This window comes from Poecile atricapillus, chromosome 3 (assembly GCF_030490865.1).
Source record: "Poecile atricapillus isolate bPoeAtr1 chromosome 3, bPoeAtr1.hap1, whole genome shotgun sequence".
NCBI lineage: Eukaryota > Metazoa > Chordata > Aves > Passeriformes > Paridae > Poecile > Poecile atricapillus.
The window spans coordinates 60,421,430-60,440,587 of record NC_081251.1 but is presented as its reverse complement, the minus strand read 5'-3'; the positions used below and the strand labels follow the sequence as shown (position 1 = coordinate 60,440,587).

The following is a 19,158-nucleotide window of genomic DNA, read 5'->3' as shown; positions in this document are numbered from 1 at the left end:
CTGAATTAAAAGACAAATCATAAAGAAGTGTTGCACCCAGTTCAAAAGACAAAAAAAAAAGGCAAACCCCCCCCCCCCCAAAATACATGCTAGTACAAGAGGACATTTTAATGACAGCATGTCTTGTTTGCTGAGAAATAACTCTGGAGAGAAAATGGACTGGACAATGACCAGCATTTTTTTTACACAGATCAGGAGACATGTCACTCAGGTGATCTGTTCTTGTCAGGCAGTCTTTAATTAGAAAATTCCTAGAGGGAACTCATGCTCCCACTAGGTGCTTATTAAAAACTAAAGACAAAAGGAGTTGGTAGAAAAGCCCAAGGAATGGACAGAGAACTCAGGTTACACTGAAAGGGAAGAGTCAGCTGCTGCTAGCATAGGGAGAGACACTCAGGATGGCATGCTGGATTTTGAATGAAAAACTCTCAGTGCTGTTATTAGTGAGTATTTTTAGCATTAAAAAACCTAATTGGATATATATAAATATTTTAAGCTTGTTTAAAAGACATTTTATGGTTTGCTTACAGTAATACTCCCAAGCTTAATGTAAAACTCGCTATAAAATATTCAGCAGCCTTTTTATAACTAGTCTTAAAAACAATTTAGAGTCTTAGTGTTTTTAATTATTTTTAAGTCAATGTACTTTAGTCGTCAGATAAAGGGAGCTGGGGTTTGCAATTCTAATTGAAATTATATTCTGATTTATTTTCAAACAATTTGGTGAATTGTGTATGGGGAGCAGAGAAAGGAATTTCCTTAGCTCTTAATTCCCTCAGTTTCTGTGATTTTTTAATTTTAGCATTCATTTCCTTTTTAGAGACCAGGTTAAGGCCTGTGCTTAAAAGTGGGTTTACCATGACTCAGTAAACATCATTTATATCCTTTACTGGGGATCTGGAGATAGGACTGTAAACATGAATTTGCCAAAATACAGCCTCATTCCAGCAGGCATTTTTGATTTCTATCATCTGTGATCAAGAAGTGCATTGCACACTGATTTTGGAACATCTCTCAGATTCTCTTAAAACTATGACCATAACCAGTTTTATATACATTTAAAAATTCTGTAAATATCACTAATTCATAGCCTCTCTGCTTTGTAGCTGGTGTGGCTGGGACTGAACTTCTATTTGTTTATTGATACCTTCCACTGGTATGAAGATGACAATGCTTATATTTATACACGGATTATGCTGGGAGTAAGTATGAGTTTGATTGTTAAAGGGCTTCACAAGAAGAATGCATTTGTAGTCTGATTTTATTTACGTCCTTCATAAAACTTTTGATGCTTCAACAATAATTTTCCCATATTAATATAGTATTTTATTTCTTTTGCTCTTCCTATACCAAGCTTGTAATTTAATTTCTTTATGCTGTTCTATGTACAGTCAACCCTGGCTTGGGCAAGAGCTTCTGCATCGTGCCTTAATTTTAACTGCATGCTAATCCTGTTACCAGTCTGTAGAAACCTTATTTCATTCTTAAGAGGAGCAAGCATTGTAAGTACCGTTTCTCAAATAGCCATATTATCCTCCCTTTTTTATTTCTGTACTTCAGCAGTATTATCCATATCAAACATTTTCCAAGGAATTTTAATTTTTGATAGAGAAGCCTGTACACTATTGCCTAGTTATTACCATTTAAATTGTCAGTATTCATGACTGAAGAGAAACAAATGACTTGTTTAACACAGTGCTCTAAATGCAACACTGATTTTGGCAGCTGCTGCATAGCATGGTGTCATGAAGAGAAAAGTGAGAAGCTACAAAAAAAGGACATAATAATGCCATTTGGCCAAATGGAGAAAATTCATATCCATCATGTGTATTCTCTGTAGCTGCAAAGTGAAAATTGGAGAAATAAAATGTTCAGATAGATAAAAATGTTCTAAGGATAGTTATGAACATGTTTAAACACTTCTGTCTGAGTGGCTACTATTCAGGTCCTCATTTGTGGTAAATGCACTTTTGTAACAGAGGCGTTCACATTAACTTTGGAATCAGCACAGGAAGTACTTAAGGCTTTAGCTCTATTAGCTATAACTTCAACTTGCACTGAATTATTATAGTCAGAGCAATCCCAATGCCACATCTTTGAGTAAAAAAAAAAAATTACTGATCACTTCATGACTCCAGGAAAAACAGGAATTTAGAAATAGTAAGATACAGTTATTTTATAATAAGCTGGTTCTTATTTCAGTTCTGACATTTTTCTTTCCGTGATTGTTAGGCTCAGATGTTAAGCATTATTTAGGCTGGGAATCAACTTATATAATTGTTTGAGTTCAGGAGTTGAACATTTACCAAAAAAAAAAAAAAAATAGAAAAGGTGTCATGGCCTTCTGAATCAGTTTGTGAATTAGCACAGAATATATGCATGCCCACTTAGATGTTAAGAACTCAGAGAACTGGAGCTCTTCTCATAGATATTTTGTTCTTCTGGACAATATTCTGCTCTCGAGGAGCTTGCTACAGAGCAACAAGACTGCTCCAGCATGGCCAGCACCAGGCTGGATCCAGTGCCTCTCCAAGGAGGTGCTGTGTATTGACATCGCACCCCATGGTTCTCCAGATTTTTGGAAGACTTATTAGCTGGCAAACAACATGGATACACGCCAGGATCTTTGGCATGGTGCCATGCCAGGTCGTGTGAGCAATCCAGACACCCACATGACCACTCGGAGGCTGAATTCTGTCGGTGAGTGCTGTCTGGGTCACAGCAGAGCGTGTTAGTTTTGGCTCAGTTCAGCCAGCCCCCGGCCCCAGGCTGGCTCTGCGCAGGGGCACCCAGCTGGCTGCGAGCACACCACTGCCAAGCCCTTCCAATAACGGCAGCACAGCTCAGTAACACATCAGCATGCAGCCACCTGAGGTCTAGACAGCCTCACCCTCCTGGGGTGTGCATTTCCTGAAAGCAGAGAAAATGTTTTCATTGCACGCTGGCTTTGCCAGTGCTTCAGCTCTGCTGTGCTAAACTCACAAAGCAGTGGTGGCCCAGCCTGGTGTCCCTATACCAGCAAATGAGTTAATGTCAGCTCAGATAAACCACTCACAAATCACAGTTAAGTGTAGCAGAGCTTTATCAAACCCTTTTTTGAGCCCCTGTATAGGATGAATAGCTTCAGAAATCCTGGAGTGCCACTCAGGAAAGTTACTTGAGTCCTAAAACTAACGCAAAACTTCCACTGAATTCCTTCAGCATTCCATTTTCGAATGAACTGAACTCTTCTCCAAAATGTGAGTTGTAAACACCAATAGGAATGATATAAAACAAGTTCTGCTTTTTCACCAAGTGCTGTGGAGGAGCACTGAGGAGACAGCTTGACAAAAACATCACATTTCACAAGATGGTTGCCTATGGAATAGCGTTAAATGCAAGTAAGCTTTTTTGGTTTTATTTCTTCTTCTTTTCCTTGGAACTGTTTTGAATTTCACAATGATTCTGCCTAATGCTGTAATCCTCATCAGCTCTGAGATGTGATATTTTAGTGCAATCATTTGTTGACTGCGGCTTTAAATGTGTGTAGGAGTCCCATCTGATTAACCATTTGTAATCTTTTTTGCTTGAGAAGAGTTTGACTGTTAAGGAAATAAACTTTCAATTGGAATAGTAAACACCAGTTGTCACTTAGTTAATCTGACCAGCTTGTGTGCTCTTAAAATTTAGTGCAAATAACTTTCATTGAATCGCTGGGGATGTCTGGGGAGATGACGTAGCATTTCTGTCTGATTCTGTAAGGAAATGATGCTTATGAGTCACACCACACATCTGCCCACCAATACATCTTCAATAATTTTTCAACCAGGTAATAAATTTAATCTGAATTTGAGAGAGCCAGATGTCTCAAAAACAATGGATTTCTAGATATTTATTTGGAGTAGGTGACTGATCCAGAAACTAACTGCTCCCTTGAAGGAAAAACAGCAACTTGAGATCAAAATTTATCTATTCTGTTGGTCCTAGTGACTTACGGAGCTGTTCGTTCACGTGGCTGGGAAAAAGACACTGCACTTTCCTGTTCTCTAAGTTCTTTTACTACTCTAAGTAGTAAAAGGACCTGGACAAGACTGAAGTTTGTAGGAATTCAGAGGACCTGAGGGGAACAGGAGATAGCTTGAGGAAAAAGGGATGTACAGAGAGGAATGAACAAAATCCAGTGTGAAGAAGGACATGAGCACACAGAGATGGAGAGGTATCTGAGATAGATTAGATAGATAGATAGATAGATAGATAGATAGATAGATAGATAGATAGATAGATAGATAGATAGATAGATAGATAGATAGATAGATAGACAGATGGATAGATCTCTTAGAAAATGGGAAGGAGACAGAGGAATTAATCAGGGCTATTTGCAAGCATGAGACATTGCAGGGTAACTGTTCTACCCCCAGGCTGTCACAGCAGATTCTGGTCCCAGTATCTTTTCCAGCCTGTGTGAGGGAGCTGCTTTTGCATGTATAGGCTGTTAATGTCCTCATGCAGTGAGACAAGAATGCAAAGTCAGGATTGCCTACAGGAACCAATAGCTAAAGTTTGTCTCCTGTATGTCGAATTCAGAGGGGAGGGCTACAGGATGCAAACATTCATCTTACAGTGTATTATGATGAATTACTTATCTGTCATGTCCACTCATTCATCAGAGTTCAGTTTTGCCACAGAACAGGCTCCTACAGAGTGCAACATTGCTTCTTTAATTAATAAATCAACCCAGGAATATAAACTAACCAACTTTACTTGGTGTATAATAAGTCATGTTCCAAAAAGAAACCAAAACTGCACAGTCAAATATTTTGTGGTTTTGGTTTTTACATTAATATTAAAATGTTTGCTAATACATTAATGTCAACAGTCTGTGAAGTGCAAGTCTATCAGAAGAGTGATTACTTTAATGGTTTCATGAATTTCAAGGAAAAGGACACACAAGCCAATGTGAAATGACTGAAAGTATGATCATATAATTCTTATTTAAATCACTCTTTAGGGAGAAATCAGGGGTTCATTTTTGGGTTGTTATTTAGGTTGGTTGATTTTGTTTTCTAAAATACAAAATGGAAAAATAGTTGATATTTGAGAAAGAAAACACAACACCGGGAAGTCTAATAAACAAAGCGTGACAACCTATGAATTCCTGCTTCCTTAACAGTCAAGTGAGAAGCATTTATCATATTTGGAAAAACACTACATCACTGTATAGTCAGACTTGCGTAAAGAATGGCCAGAAACTCAATTGCCTGAAATTCAATTTAAAGTTCATAGAAAAATAAAATCTACAGAACACATTGTGACAGAAAAGCAACATTTCAGAGTGATACCCACAAGTACATTGAATCCTTTTTAATAAAATGTAACAGTGCTAAAATGATGTGTAAATGCCATTTTCCTCTCAACTGACACATTATTTATCCTAGTACTACCTATATTGCCTTTTATTACACAAAACCACAGTCAACTCCTGTTAGTCTATTGCAATTTAGTAATTGTTAGTTAAATGGATGCTCACCCTTGTATGATCAATAGACTAAATCTGGCAGCAAGAAGTTAAACCAATTTGAAGATCAGATCAGTAAGCTTAGCCTCACAATATAAAATTGTAAACTCCTTTATTATTAAAGTAACATGTATTCATCTTGGCTTGCCAGGTGGTGTTATTCCAGTATATTTATTTAATAGTGTGCTAAAAATAGTCAGTGGAACATTAGTATTGTCTGGCTTCTAACAGGCAGCTAGCTCAGCTGAAGTGTGCCTGGCCTTGGAAAAAGTACATCTGTACCTTTAATTTTTCATCAGCTCTAATACAAATTCAAAAGCAGGCTTTAATTGGTCAGGTCATAAAGGGATATAATTAGAGACTAGTGGAAGAGGGAAGTTGGAGGAAAGAGAGAGAGTAAACAATGCTATCTATAATCAAGGGCATCATTGAAAATTCAGTAAAGGGAATTCTGCTTAGTTTGGCTTCCTGCGTTCTGCATGCCTGTCTGTGATAAGAGCTGTCTGGGAGTTATTCAGCCACTAATAAATCTTCCTTATAGACCCGTAACTCTGCTAAAATAAAATCAGAGTTTCATGCACCCTCAGTTTGATCAGTGCAAATAATTCTTGGCTTTGTAATGGAAAAGTGACTATTTAGTTGAGACACAGTGGCCTGAAACATAAAGACACTACAAGAGATAGCAATAATATTTTCTACAAAACCTGCTTCTTACTTTACTGGTTTTACCCTCTCAAGAAAGCACATTCATACATTTTCTGAAGTGGGGAGTGTTGGGGGGATTTTTTTTATTTTTATTTTAATATGCTTGGCTTATCTTAAAGATGAAACTACTTGAATTGTTTTGGTGTTTGCAGAAAGGTCATATGGATATTTTGCTCCATCAATCTTTGAATTATGATATTAATAAAGTTTAAGCAATTAAGGGAAACTAGGGAAAGAACAGCAAGGTTGTTTGGAGTTAGGCTGCTTGAAATGGTGATTCCTGCTTCTTAAAAATCCCAGCAATATGTTCTTCTTTAAAAACATGCAAAGTGCAGAAGGAAGTATGGTGATGCCAGGTGTGCTTGGCTTCTGACAAGCACTGAAAAATCTATAGCTAAAAATACTAGGAAACCTTTCCATTTTCAACCACTTTTTGGTAAACTATGTGAGTGGCTTTGGTGACCTGAGTCACAATTTTGTGTAAGCGATTAAATTTTCAGGGAAGCAGATGCTTATCTTCAAAATAAGTTTAGCTGATACCTCAGTTTTCTACTTCCAAAAATCACAGAAAATCACACTTCCATTAAATGTTTTTTTTGTTTTTTTCAGTCAGATTGTTTAAATCCAGACTTAGAGCAAGTACTAGGAAGGAAACAATTTTAAATTGAAGATCATGGGCTTCCAGCTAAGATAAAAATGGTCCAAGTCATGTTCTTCTTTGATGTTTATAACCATTCTTAAAAACAAAATACAATGCAACCATATATATGGTCACTATTTTAATTCTTACACAACCTGTGCCTTTTTAGTCCACAAGACATCATGAAGTTGAATTAGGGGTTCTGAATAACTAGGAATGGCACAAGACAGTGGGTGGAAAAAAGAATCCCAGCCTTGGTCGGGGCAGAATTCTCCATGGCTGGGTTATCTGCCTGCAAAGTTGTTCTATTTGTTGTGGGCTGAAAGGCCAGGATTTGACCCTTTGGCTTTATTATTATTGGCTGGTTAATCAAAATGTTTAACTGCTAGCAGCAAACTCCAATTTGATTATTATCCTGTACAGGCATGCAGAAAAAGTGAAATCTTGTCCTCAGATAAACACATGAAATTTCTGTTTAGTTCAATGAGAGCTGTGCATGCTTCACTGAAGGCACAATTGGCTGAATAAGAGTAGCTAAATTGACCATACTTTCAAGATAATTTAATTATATCTCTTTGTATTTTAGGATATGTACAGTAAACACCATGATCTAATAGCAATCCTTTTCCTCCCTCTCTCCTCCCAATAAAGCCTTTTATTTGATCTCAGAGGTGGACTAGATAGAACATCTTAGGGTCAAATACAAATTAATGTATGTTAAGTGCTTCAGAGGTTCCAGATGTCATTAAAAACAACAAAAATCCTTCAGTCTTCATGAACTGTTATAAAAAGAACTTTGTTTAAGATTGGGTGATTTATTCCATATGTTATTTCTGCACATGCAGAATGAGGAAAAAATTGAACCAAAAATTCTGAGACATAGTTCCTTAAACTTTGCCCTTGTGGTTAACTTAGATAAGTGGTGCAGAGGAAAGAACTACCAACTGTAGTAAGCTGAGATTTCAGAAATTTGCATATTAATTTTGGAATTGCTTAGTAAATTCTATGCACTGCAGATGCAAAGGCCTTCAGAAAATGCAGTTTAGGGCTATAAAATATTTTAGTTAATGGCAATGTGTTCAGCCAGACTTTTTATTCTGCTACAACTATTATACATTAAATGAACCACACTGAAAATGGAATTAGGCCTCAGAAGTATTAATCTAATAACAGGCAATAGAGAAGATCATGGGAGACTCAGGTAAACCAACATATTCAGTACAACGTTAGTTTGAATGTAATGTTTTTCAATGTGTCATTATGCTCTGTACATTAACAACTACCACAGCATATCTAGCAGAAAAGAAAAACAACAGCTACCCTCCTGTTCATTCTGGAAGTCTTCTACACTTGTAATATCCTCTACCTGTCAGATGACAGCTGGAGAGAATGTCACCCAGAAGGGAAGGTGTGGTAGATCTCAAAGAAGAAGGTACGATGATGTTTCCATTGACAGAAACGCAGGGGAGCAGAGCAATGTGCAAATGGAAAAGTCAGTGTCCCCTAATAGCCTGCAGAAAAATTTTACTAGGCTAGGTTGTCAGAAGTGGAGCTCTTCTTACAGGGGAAAGTTGCAATATGAGTACTCCTCATCAACTATAGTCTCAAGACCTTCTTGGAAAACTATATTCATGCAACCCATTTTTTTTCTGTCCAAGACTAGAAATACTCTGTTAGGGAATGTGGACCTCTGTCTGTTGGAGAAAACTAGCACCTCATTTAACTCTCAACACTCAGCATTTAGCAGATAGCATCATATATCCTGTCACTGCTGCCATGACTAGAACTTGTGCAAATCATGTAGAATCCTGTACTTAAGGGAAAGCATAAGATTTTATAGGTTTCTAAACAGCAGAAATGTCTTCTTTTTGTGTGACTATTTTATAGTCTGCAGTACTACTTTAAACAAATCTATTGTTTTGAGGGTGAAAGGGAGAAAGTGTTTTTTGCTATGAACATAGATTCAAACCTCCACAATTAGTCAATGTCACAATTCTAAATGAGTAAAGATATCCAAAACCTGCAGCTGACAGACTGCAAGCAAGCTCTGGTAAAACAGCACTATGGATCCTAACTGAGTGAAACTCTCTTGGTCCCTAGGCTATGGGGACTATCATACCAGAGTTATAAAAAGCATCCTGTAGGTATAGAGGGCAAGAGGCCCACATCACAGTAATCACTACTAGGTGCCAAAATAAAACTGCTTACTAGAAGTCCACTTAGAGTCTCATTGTCAGGGTTTTCCATCCTTTGAAAGTTTTCTTTCCTCTTTCCTCCTTCCCTTAGCCCATACCAAGCAATGTGCAGCATGTAACTCCACGACTTACCAAAGATGGCAATCTGTTACCCCACACTCCTGTGCTATGAGCGAGCTCTTTCAGATGTCAAAAAAATCAGGTCCTCATCAAGAAGTGACTTGGTTCCATTCCAGCTGGATCAGATGACATCCTTACCAGACCAACACATCTGTTCTGAAAGAAGCCCCTTGTAGGAACATTTCCCCCTTCCCACTCAGCACTTAAATGTGCTGTTACACTTAAATACATAAACAGTGTTTATATACTGCTTATACATCAGTTGTGCACTGGGGAACAGATTGCCACAGCCCCCACACAGCTGCCACATAAACCATGCAGCTCAGAGCTTCTTGGGCTCTTGGGTTTTGACAGTCTAAATCCACACGTCTCATTCACTGCTTGTGGTCCGGTGTCACCTCACTTCCAGTGTCCCAGCACTGCCGGGCTGCTGGGAGCACACTGTCATGCACAGGCTCCAGGAAGCATCTCTCACCTGATGCTGGCAAAGTTGTTTCACATGCAGCACCTAACCCACAACAACACGTGCAGGACGTGCAAGGCCACTGTACCATCAGTACCCTCTGATGCTCACAATCACGTCATGTACACCGTTTCACAAAATGACCAACCTTCGGCTGAAAGCTGCTTAGATTGCTTGATCCCATTACCCCCTTTACAGAAAGGTTATTTTAGAGTCTCATTCCTTTGATGGCTTGAATCTGTCTTCTAATTTCCAGGCTCATTTTATCTCTCTGCAGTTCATACCCATTTGGATTCAGTTTCCATCCTGCTGAAGCTATTCCAGCTTGTATAAATAATTTATTTGCTGGGCCAAAGATTCAGGAGAAATGGGAGGTTGATTTTGCAGTTTGGGTGCTCAGGATATTCACTTGGGATGCCTATGTCAATAAATATTGGGTTATTTTTAAGGGCTTCATCAGGAGACAGCTCAAAAGAGAATAACCAGTCAACCCAGTGACTAGCACACGTGATTTGGTTTAAAGCCTTACTTTAAATTTAGTGTAAAAAGGATTTAAAAATATATCTTTCATCTCCCAGTGAATATCTAAGCATGAGGCAATGAAGTGAAGCAGGTGTCAAGGAGTGGCGGGGGGAGTCCCTAAGTTAACATTACATTTTGAATGAACAATCAACCAACCACAGCACATCTACTGATCTAGAAGGATCACCTCAGAAGTGAGTGAAAATAGCCTCACTCCAGCTTGGACACAAGGGATAACTTGCTGTTGGGGGGAATGTTTCACCTTCTTGCACTGGCTTTAACTATGTCCCTGGCCAGCATCCTACTTTAACACTTGTTCCCATGGACGCAGCTGTCCCCAGGAGCTGAAGAGGAGCTGGACTCCAGCATGTGGGGTGAGGGAGCCCACTAAGGGGGTAGGCACACAAAAGACCAGCAATACCAAGGTCCTTATGCATTTAATCCTGTGTTTGCATCTATGATTAAACAATGACTAGTATAGTAAGACATTACTTTCATCTACATAGTCACAATTTAAAAAAAAGGGGAGAAAAAGGCAAGAGAGGGGAGGGGAGGAGACTCGAGGAGACTCGAGGGGAGGGGAGGGGATTCGGAGAGGAGAGGTTCGGAGAGGTTCGGAGAGGAGAGGTTCGGAGAGGTTCGGAGAGGTTCGGAGAGGAGAGGTTCGGAGAGGTTCGGAGAGGTTCGGAGAGGAGAGGTTCGGAGAGGTTCGGAGAGGTTCGGAGAGGTTCGGAGAGGAGAGGTTCGGAGAGGAGAGGAGAGGTTCGGAGAGGAGAGGTTCGGAGAGGAGAGGTTAGGAGAGGAGAGGAGAGGAGAGGTTCGGAGAGGAGAGGAGAGGAGAGGAGAGGAGAGGAGAGGAGAGGAGAGGAGAGGAGAGGAGAGGAGAGGAGAGGAGAGGAGAGGAGAGGAGAGGAGAGGAGAGGAGAGGAGAGGAGAGGAGAGGAGAGGAGAGGAGAGGAGAGGAGAGGAGAGGAGAGGAGAGGAGAGGAGAGGAGAGGAGAGGAGAGGAGAGGAGAGGAGAGGAGAGGAGAGGAGAGGAGAGGAGAGGAGAGGAGAGGAGAGGAGAGGAGAGGAGAGGAGAGGAGAGGAGAGGAGAGGAGAGGAGAGGAGAGGAGAGGAGAGGAGAGGAGAGGAGAGGAGAGGAGAGGAGAGGAGAGGAGAGGAGAGGAGAGGAGAGGAGAGGAGAGGAGAGGAGAGGAGAGGAGAGGAGAGGAGAGGAGAGGAGAGGAGAGGTTCGGAGAGGAGAGGAGAGGTTCGGAGAGGAGAGGAGAGGTTCGGAGAGGAGAGGAGAGGTTCGGAGAGGAGAGGTTCGGAGAGGAGAGGTTCGGAGAGGAGAGGTTCGGAGAGGAGAGGTTCGGAGAGGAGAGGTTCGGAGAGGTTCGGAGAGGTTCGGAGAGGTTCGGAGAGGTTCGGAGAGGTTCGGAGAGGAGAGGAGAGGAGAGGAGAGGAGAGGAGAGGAGAGGAGAGGAGAGGAGAGGAGAGGAGAGGAGAGGAGAGGAGAGGAGAGGAGAGGAGAGGAGAGGAGAGGAGAGGAGAGGAGAGGAGAGGAGAGGAGAGGAGAGGAGAGGAGAGGAGAGGAGAGGAGAGGAGAGGAGAGTTAAAAAAATTTTTTTTGAGACTATTGTTCAGGGAAGAAGATCATATTTGGTTTACGACAAACAATGCCTTTTAGAAAGGTTTTTTAAATGGTCAGGGACAGAAACAGATAACCACTGAAGGAGAGATGCTAACAGGAAGCTAATTATAAAAACTTGAAATAACTGTGCTGTAAACATATAATTATCTTTCATTGTCATTTTTTCATCCTTTGGCATTTAATATCTTGCATTAATTACAACTTCCATGTAATGGATTTTAGAATCTCTCATATTGAAAAATGAAACTGTGCACCTAGCTTGATTACAATTTTATCTATGTTAGCCAATAATAAAACAAAGTCCTTCCTTTTCCACTCTTGAAATTATACTCTTTCCCCACAAGAAAATAATTACAGGGGAGTTTTTACTTCAATCTAAGGCACTTTTCTAAACTGACCATTTCAAACACCTTTTGGGAGCAGGCCAGAAGTAGAGGTGATATATGATACTCACGACAAATCAGATCTAACCTGCAATTTGCTCTTCTCCCCTTAAATCATAGTTCCTCTGGCTTCCTTAGGCTCCACCTGCATAAAATAATGCTACTGACACTTGTTATTAGGGGACAGATTTTGAAAGCATTTCTAGCGCAAGTTGCAAACTGGTCCATGCCTAAAGCAGTCAGCTCAGTGTCCTGTGTAGCAAGGGCGTGGCACATCCTAGTATATTAATTAAAAATGTGAATTTTAATAGTTTACCTAATTTTGAACAATTTAAAGTCAGAGGTGTACACTTTTACATCAGTTCTCAAGAGGTCCTCCTTTAATGACGTTGGAGACTGCAGGGCACTTGACTGTAAACCTGGGAGGTGACCCTGAAGCTGTTCCTATCCTCTCCACTGTGAAGCAGTCTCTTCATATTAGACATGCAGTTGATAAAATTCTCTTTTTACTGTCAGCTTAATCCATGCAAAACTCTCAATTTATGCCCGAGCTTTTCAAATAGTTCACAGTGTGCATAATGAAGTTCCTTCTGGCACTGTGGGCACATACAAGCGTGCCTGTAATTTCACACCACTCTTTCTCTCCTGCAGCCATCCATATTGTTGCCCACTCCATCAACATTGAGCGGTATCATTCCAGCCAGTCAAAAGAAGCTGGGGAATTACGGAATAAACTTTCTGGTCTTGGCAAGAGCCCAAATGAAAGCTACTTGAACCCGATCAGGACCTATGAAACAGTAAGGTGTCACTTTTTAGGTTTCCTCATCTAAAAAGTTTTCCTCTGTGGATTCTATTGTCAGTAAAACTGTATTTCAAAGCCTTTTAACCAGAGCGAGAAGGTGCTGCCAAAGGTTAACCTCAATTTCAGCTGAAAACACTTACTCAGAGCTGCAATTTTCAGGTTACTAAGCTCAAAGAAATGTCTATAGTATTTTAATTAGTTTGTCAGGAGACAGCTGGTGGGGGGAGGATAAGGAGTGTTGTGAAGAGTAGGCAATTAAATAAACCTGCAAAGAATTTTTAAAAACCCCAAAACTAAACTATCAATACATGGAACAACTTATTTTCAGAAAGAAAAATAACCAAACAGCAGTAGCATTTCACAATATTTCTTTCACATTTGCTGTTTGTCTCTCCCCACGGTGGTGCAGCACCTTCCCAATCTGGGGGCTGATTCTGCCTTGTTATATGTGGAGTGTGGCTGCTCAGGCAAGAGCACCTTCAAAACTACCCAGAGGGCTGCTGCACACAGGAAGCAGCGCAGGGGGAAGCTAGAGCTGCTGTGTGCTCTTCAGAGCCTTGCAGAGCTACAGGATCCTCAACCCATAAATGTTCCCATAAATTGCAAAAAAGTGGCAGTGCCTCACTCTCTTGGATAACCCACAACAGCATCATAAGCTCTCCCTTATCATATTCATAACATAAATAAAAGCTGAGCATGTTTTTCTTTGTGTTGAATGTAAACCATGGAAAATCAGCTTTTTTTTCCCATATTCCATTATAACACACAAATTCCATTATAGCACACATCACATTTATGCTATAAGTTTCCTTGTGTATCCTGCTTCGTAGTTACGTATTCCAGGGTTGAAATGGCCCTGGTGAGACTCCCATGCATGTTGTTCTGCTCTTTAGAAAATGCCCACACAGTCAGCATGAAATAAGGACTGCCTGAACACCATGGGTTGGTGCTCTTTGGAACAGTGATGCCCTGCACTGAAACAAGAAACCAAGTGAGAAGATGGCTGGACAGCCACTGATAGGATTCAACAGAGCTTTTAAGCTGAGAGGCTTGTCCTGCTTTTCCTTAGTTCCTTTCCAGTTTAGATAGCACAGCGTTTTTGTCTTTCAAAATAAACAAATAAACAATTTCAAATTTGAAGAAAATCAAGTAAATTGATGTTGTCAGTGCTATGAATGCAAGTCTTCACATTGTCATTGACAAAGCAGTCAGGTTTATCAGAACAGGACAGCAAGCCAAGCTTCCCAGTCTTTCAGTACACCTAAAGACCACGTTCATGTCTGTGAGGTGCTCTGCAGGAGCAGAACAAAGCTCCCAGATATGGACAGGAGCTTACTATCTTTCAGTAAGCATTTTTTTTCTCCACTAAGCATTCCCATACTGATATAATTGTGAGGTGGGCCTCTAATTAGCATTAAGATCCTAAATACCCTTGAGGAGGAAGGTTAGAATATTTTGAGATTCTTTCTCAGCTTTCTCACAACAATACACTCCACAATCACCTTTCAATTTACAGCCTAGGTTTTAATCTAACCTCTAATATTTATATTTCTTTTATCACTCACTTATGTCTCAGTACCTAAACTCAGAAGTAATAAATTATGAAGAGAAGCAAACAAAAGATTGTTTCTAACTTCAGAGAAGAAAGTTCTGAGATCAACAATTCCGGCATTCTTTTCATTTTCACCCTACTGCCATTGAAGCAATGTACTAAGTGTCTTTGACATTTTGCCTTTTTTCATCTCAACATCCAAACTAGCCACTGTAGTGGAAATGTTCAAAATATCACCTAGATCAATCCTGTTAATATGTAATAGGATCTGAACACACTCTTCACAGGTACCAATTTGAAAATGTACTGTGTGCTGTCAAGTGTGAGTATTTGAAAGAATGAGTTTACTGTAAAAAGCGACTGTAAAAAGGGCATTGTGGAATTTTATCACCTCTAGGATTTCCATATCAAATGAGTGCACTTTACAAGTACAATAGAGGGTAGGGGTTTTTTTTTCCTAGTGTATTAACTTGTATAACCAAATCAGGATCCAGGAGATATGCTATGCTCCTTCATTCCTGTGCATCACCACTGGAAAAACAGACATACATGCTTTGTAGGCTAAATGGGGACTTCATTTACACTCTGATGGCATATTTAGCTTGATTCTCATCTTGTGTGTGAGATTTTTACTGTCATTCTTCACGATTTGTGCTTTATAAGTGTAACCAACATCTGACAGTTGTGTTCAAAATACATCTTCACTCTCACTTCAGTTTATTTTGGTGGGTTCAGATAGATACACCAGACCTGTGCTGACATCTGTGAGTCATGAACAAGAAGGAACATCTTCCAGCCCAGCATATTAATGTTTCATCATTGACAAGTATAAAAATGTTAACATAAATATGTATTTAAAAAATAAACCCTTATGCTGTGCATCTCCAGATAAATGTAAGGAACAGGTAAACAAGAAATGTTTTTTAGGTAAATGAGAGTATGCCAGCTTTGTGTACCATTCCAGGGCTGCTACAGCCCCACAAACTTTGAAGTGAAGTAAAGTAAGCACAAAATAGTTCCACATCTTTACAGTTGCAGGTGTCTTAGCACCACACTTTATCACCCTCACATCAATAAACTGGTTTCTAGTGCTGTTTTCTTTATTAGACTTCTAGGTTTAATCTTCTCGTTTCTCTAATAATTTTTCTTTACTTATGACACATTTTCATTAAGTGTGTAAGCAAGCAAAATTGATACACATATGAATGAGACTGTCTAATTTCCTCCTTTCAATTCCTGAAACAAGTGGCAGAAAATATTTAAATATCTGTTTGTAATAAGCCTGAGTAGAAAAGGAGCAGAGGGATGTCTTTCAATGCTGTTCTGTGGCAAAATGGAGGATTTCCTTACCTCCATGTCTTGTTCTGGTTTTGTTCCTATGCTGAAGATTTTGGCTTCACCTGTAATAGCAGCCACAGTAACAATAATAGAAGTAACATAAATAGTAATAAAAATAACAGTTATAACAACAACAACTACTACTACTACTACTGTTTTCTTATTCTAGAACACAACAGGACAAGTACTAACCACAATAGCTGGAATAACTGGAGTTATGATAACTGTGGCTTTAATTCTGATCATGACTTCATCCACTGAGCTCATCAGAAGGTCGTGCTATGAGGTTTTCTGGTACACCCATCACCTCTTTGTGGTTTTCTTCGCTGGTTTAATAATCCATGGTATGGGGTAAGTATTTGTGTAAACTCTACAGGATATATGTACACAGTTCGAGATGAAACACCATTCAAATCTACAATGCCATGCTTTTCTACTAACAAACTGCTGGACCATTGGTGAGATAACTAAATAAAAACATTCTGAAATTAAAATACATCACTTTTCTGAGGAAGGAAAGCATCCTTCAGTTTATTCAGCCACTCTTCTACCATTTTACAACCTGTACTCTATCAATGATTGAACTTCCATGCTTGGGAATGGGACATTATAGATCAGGAATCAAACCTTTGTGGGTTCAAATTAGAAAGGGATACACTTATACACTTAGCCTTACACTCATAGCTCTTGGAAGGCATTTTGCATGAGAATGCCCTGTAAAAGCTTGAGAAGCTTGCAGCATATCATCTACCCAATGGCAGGCATCTGTGTGGCCATTCTCCTCTGTCTTCATAAATATAAAGTGATTCTGACCTTTCTCTGCAAGGATCAGAATCTCAAATTTCTTCACCATACAGACATACTGTGTAGTAGTGCTAGGTACCATACTACAAACCAGGTTTAAATAACTATAGTAACAAACAACTCAGGCTTATGACTAGTCCAGTCAGAGGGCTTTTATGGACAGAGATAACTGCCTGGTTGCTGTTTATCATTCTGTTCCTCTGCACAAAAGAAAGATCTGTCCTCTCAGTAGGGGATTCTGGTTCTTACAGTGAGGGACAGCAGATGCATGGGGCCTTCCTTGAGAAGCTCAGTGACTGATAAATCCTGTCAATGAAGAGTGAGAGCAGGAATGTGCTTAGAGTTGAAAACATTTCCATCCTCTGTTTCCAGCTTCACTGGCATCATCTGCTTCTCCCTTGTGTGCTGTCCTCTACTTCCTTTTACCATTTCTGTGTGATAGCATTGATGTTAATTTACATTTACATTTTAATTCAGGGAGCACAATTTTGACATAATTCTCATGGTCTTTCTCACTCCCTGGACTTGGCTCACACCATGGTACAATCCCTGGGCTGCATAGCCCAGTGTTTGGGGTGGAAATACATTGACAGGAGCTCATTGTTCCAAGAGCTAACAAGTGATCCATTCACAGGACCAAGCCAGACCTAGTCCTAAGCCCTAGGTAGCCCTCAGTTATGTCCAGTGAGGAGCCCACAGCAAAGATAGCTTTGCTCCATAGATCCTTTCCTGCTGGCTAGCTTGTGTGCACATGGCTGCAAAACATAGTTAAGCTTTTCAGATCTGAGGACAGTCATTTGGTGTTCACAGAACCACAGAATCACGGTTTGTGTTGGAAAGAACATTAATGACCATCTAGTTTCAACCCCTCTCCCATGGGAAGGGACACCTCCAACTAGACCAGGTTGCTAAAAACCCTATCAGCCTGTCCTTGTGACCATAATAGAATTTTTATTTCTATTTCATAAAATATTCAGATCCTATTGCCCACCACTAAAGTATGTACAGACCATGATTCTTTGACAGAGTGGAACTTCCTAGCCCACAGCAGCATGTCCACGTGCCTGTTCTCTGGAGGAACACTGACGGAGCCAACATAAGGCAGGGAATAGGCCAGTACAATGGTGTGTGGTGTTTTACTTTCCCCACCTCTTTCCTTGTGGTTTGAGAGTTGCCACATCCAGTTTGGCTTTGAGTGTTCCTGAAGCTGGCTTAATTAATTAGTCCCATTTTACAGAGGCAGAGCTGCAAGCAAATGCTATAAACTTTATCCTGGCCTGATTAAAATGCCCCCCTCTCCTCCCTCTCTGGCAAAACTTTTAGAATCTAACTTCAAACAACTATAATGAACCCTTTAAAACCTTCAGCTTTGTAAGCTCCCTCTGTCTAGCCAGCTGACCAGCAGTACTGAGCCAGAGACTTCCCTGAAACTGGGGCACTAGCTGAAAAGCCCTATCAATACCATTCAATGAGCACTCTGCTGGCTCCAGGCAGGGAGTGCACTGCAACAGAGCTTCCTCCTGCCCCTAAACATCCCTACCACCACCCTGATAATGAAAAAGAGTCAAACCCCAAGGTTTCATTCACCTTCCCCTTCTTCCTCCTTCCCAGGTGGCTGAACAAACCTCACTCAAAACTCCTTTTCTTTCCGTCTGAACAGGCGTCAGAGCCAAATTAAGTATGGAAAGGAAAATTCAGGGAAACAATATGAAGCAAATAGGGTTTCCCCATAAAAATCATTCTTCTCTGCCCATAATCAACACCAGATGAAACCTATTTAAACTGAACAGTAAGGATTGATATATTTTTAAAAATTCACATCATTAACATTCTCTGAAGTAAGGAAGCTAGAATTTAGTATGTTTAGAGTGTATACATCTAATTACACTCCTCCAACTTTATTAGTAGCTTTTAAAAATACATTTAGAAAGCAGTAAAGGAAAGAAAAGGTCTGTCACTATTAAATTTTATCACTTTACTAAACACTACCAGATGCTCAAATACTGAGGAGGTCAAAGAGCCCACTCCAAAGAACTTGGAAATCAAATTTTGCCACATGCAGTAAAAGGTACACTTTCTATGCACGGGCTCTCTCCATTTCAGCTGCACTGATGGATACCAATACACACTTCTCACCTTTGGTCAAAAATTCACTGCAAAACTAACGGAAGGGTAATTTGAACAGGAGAGCAGAACAGGTTTGAGATGGTCAGTTCTCAAACTTTCATTTATCTCAGAACTGGCATTCAGTTACTACTGCAAAACCTAGAGAGACAGAGAAACCTTGGAAAAAAGCATATCATTGATGAACATTTTTGTTTTAAGTCAGCTTGTCCGAGGTCAGACACCCCAGAGTCTGCTGCTCCACAATGTCACTTACTGTAAAGATCACTACTGGGAATGGGAGAACGCCACTCAGTGCCCTTTGCCACAGTTTTCTGGCAACAAACCTGTGGTAAGAGTGATGTTTGTCTTCTGTTTTTAACTTACTGTCCTTTCTTGGG

At 40.0% G+C, this 19,158-nt stretch overlaps 1 protein-coding gene across 1 annotated transcript in view; it reads left to right on the top strand.

The window, feature by feature from the left end:
- The first annotated feature begins 398 nt into the window (after nt 1-398).
- NOX3 (NADPH oxidase 3) overlaps nt 399-19,158 on the top strand; it is a 39,767-nt gene continuing 21,007 nt past the window's right edge. The window contains exons 1-7 of the mRNA XM_058835660.1: nt 399-443; nt 1,107-1,202; nt 1,392-1,502; nt 3,296-3,380; nt 12,810-12,955; nt 16,020-16,201; nt 18,980-19,109. Coding sequence (XP_058691643.1) covers nt 399-443; nt 1,107-1,202; nt 1,392-1,502; nt 3,296-3,380; nt 12,810-12,955; nt 16,020-16,201; nt 18,980-19,109 — 795 coding nt within the window. The remainder of the gene's footprint in view (nt 444-1,106; nt 1,203-1,391; nt 1,503-3,295; nt 3,381-12,809; nt 12,956-16,019; nt 16,202-18,979; nt 19,110-19,158) is intronic.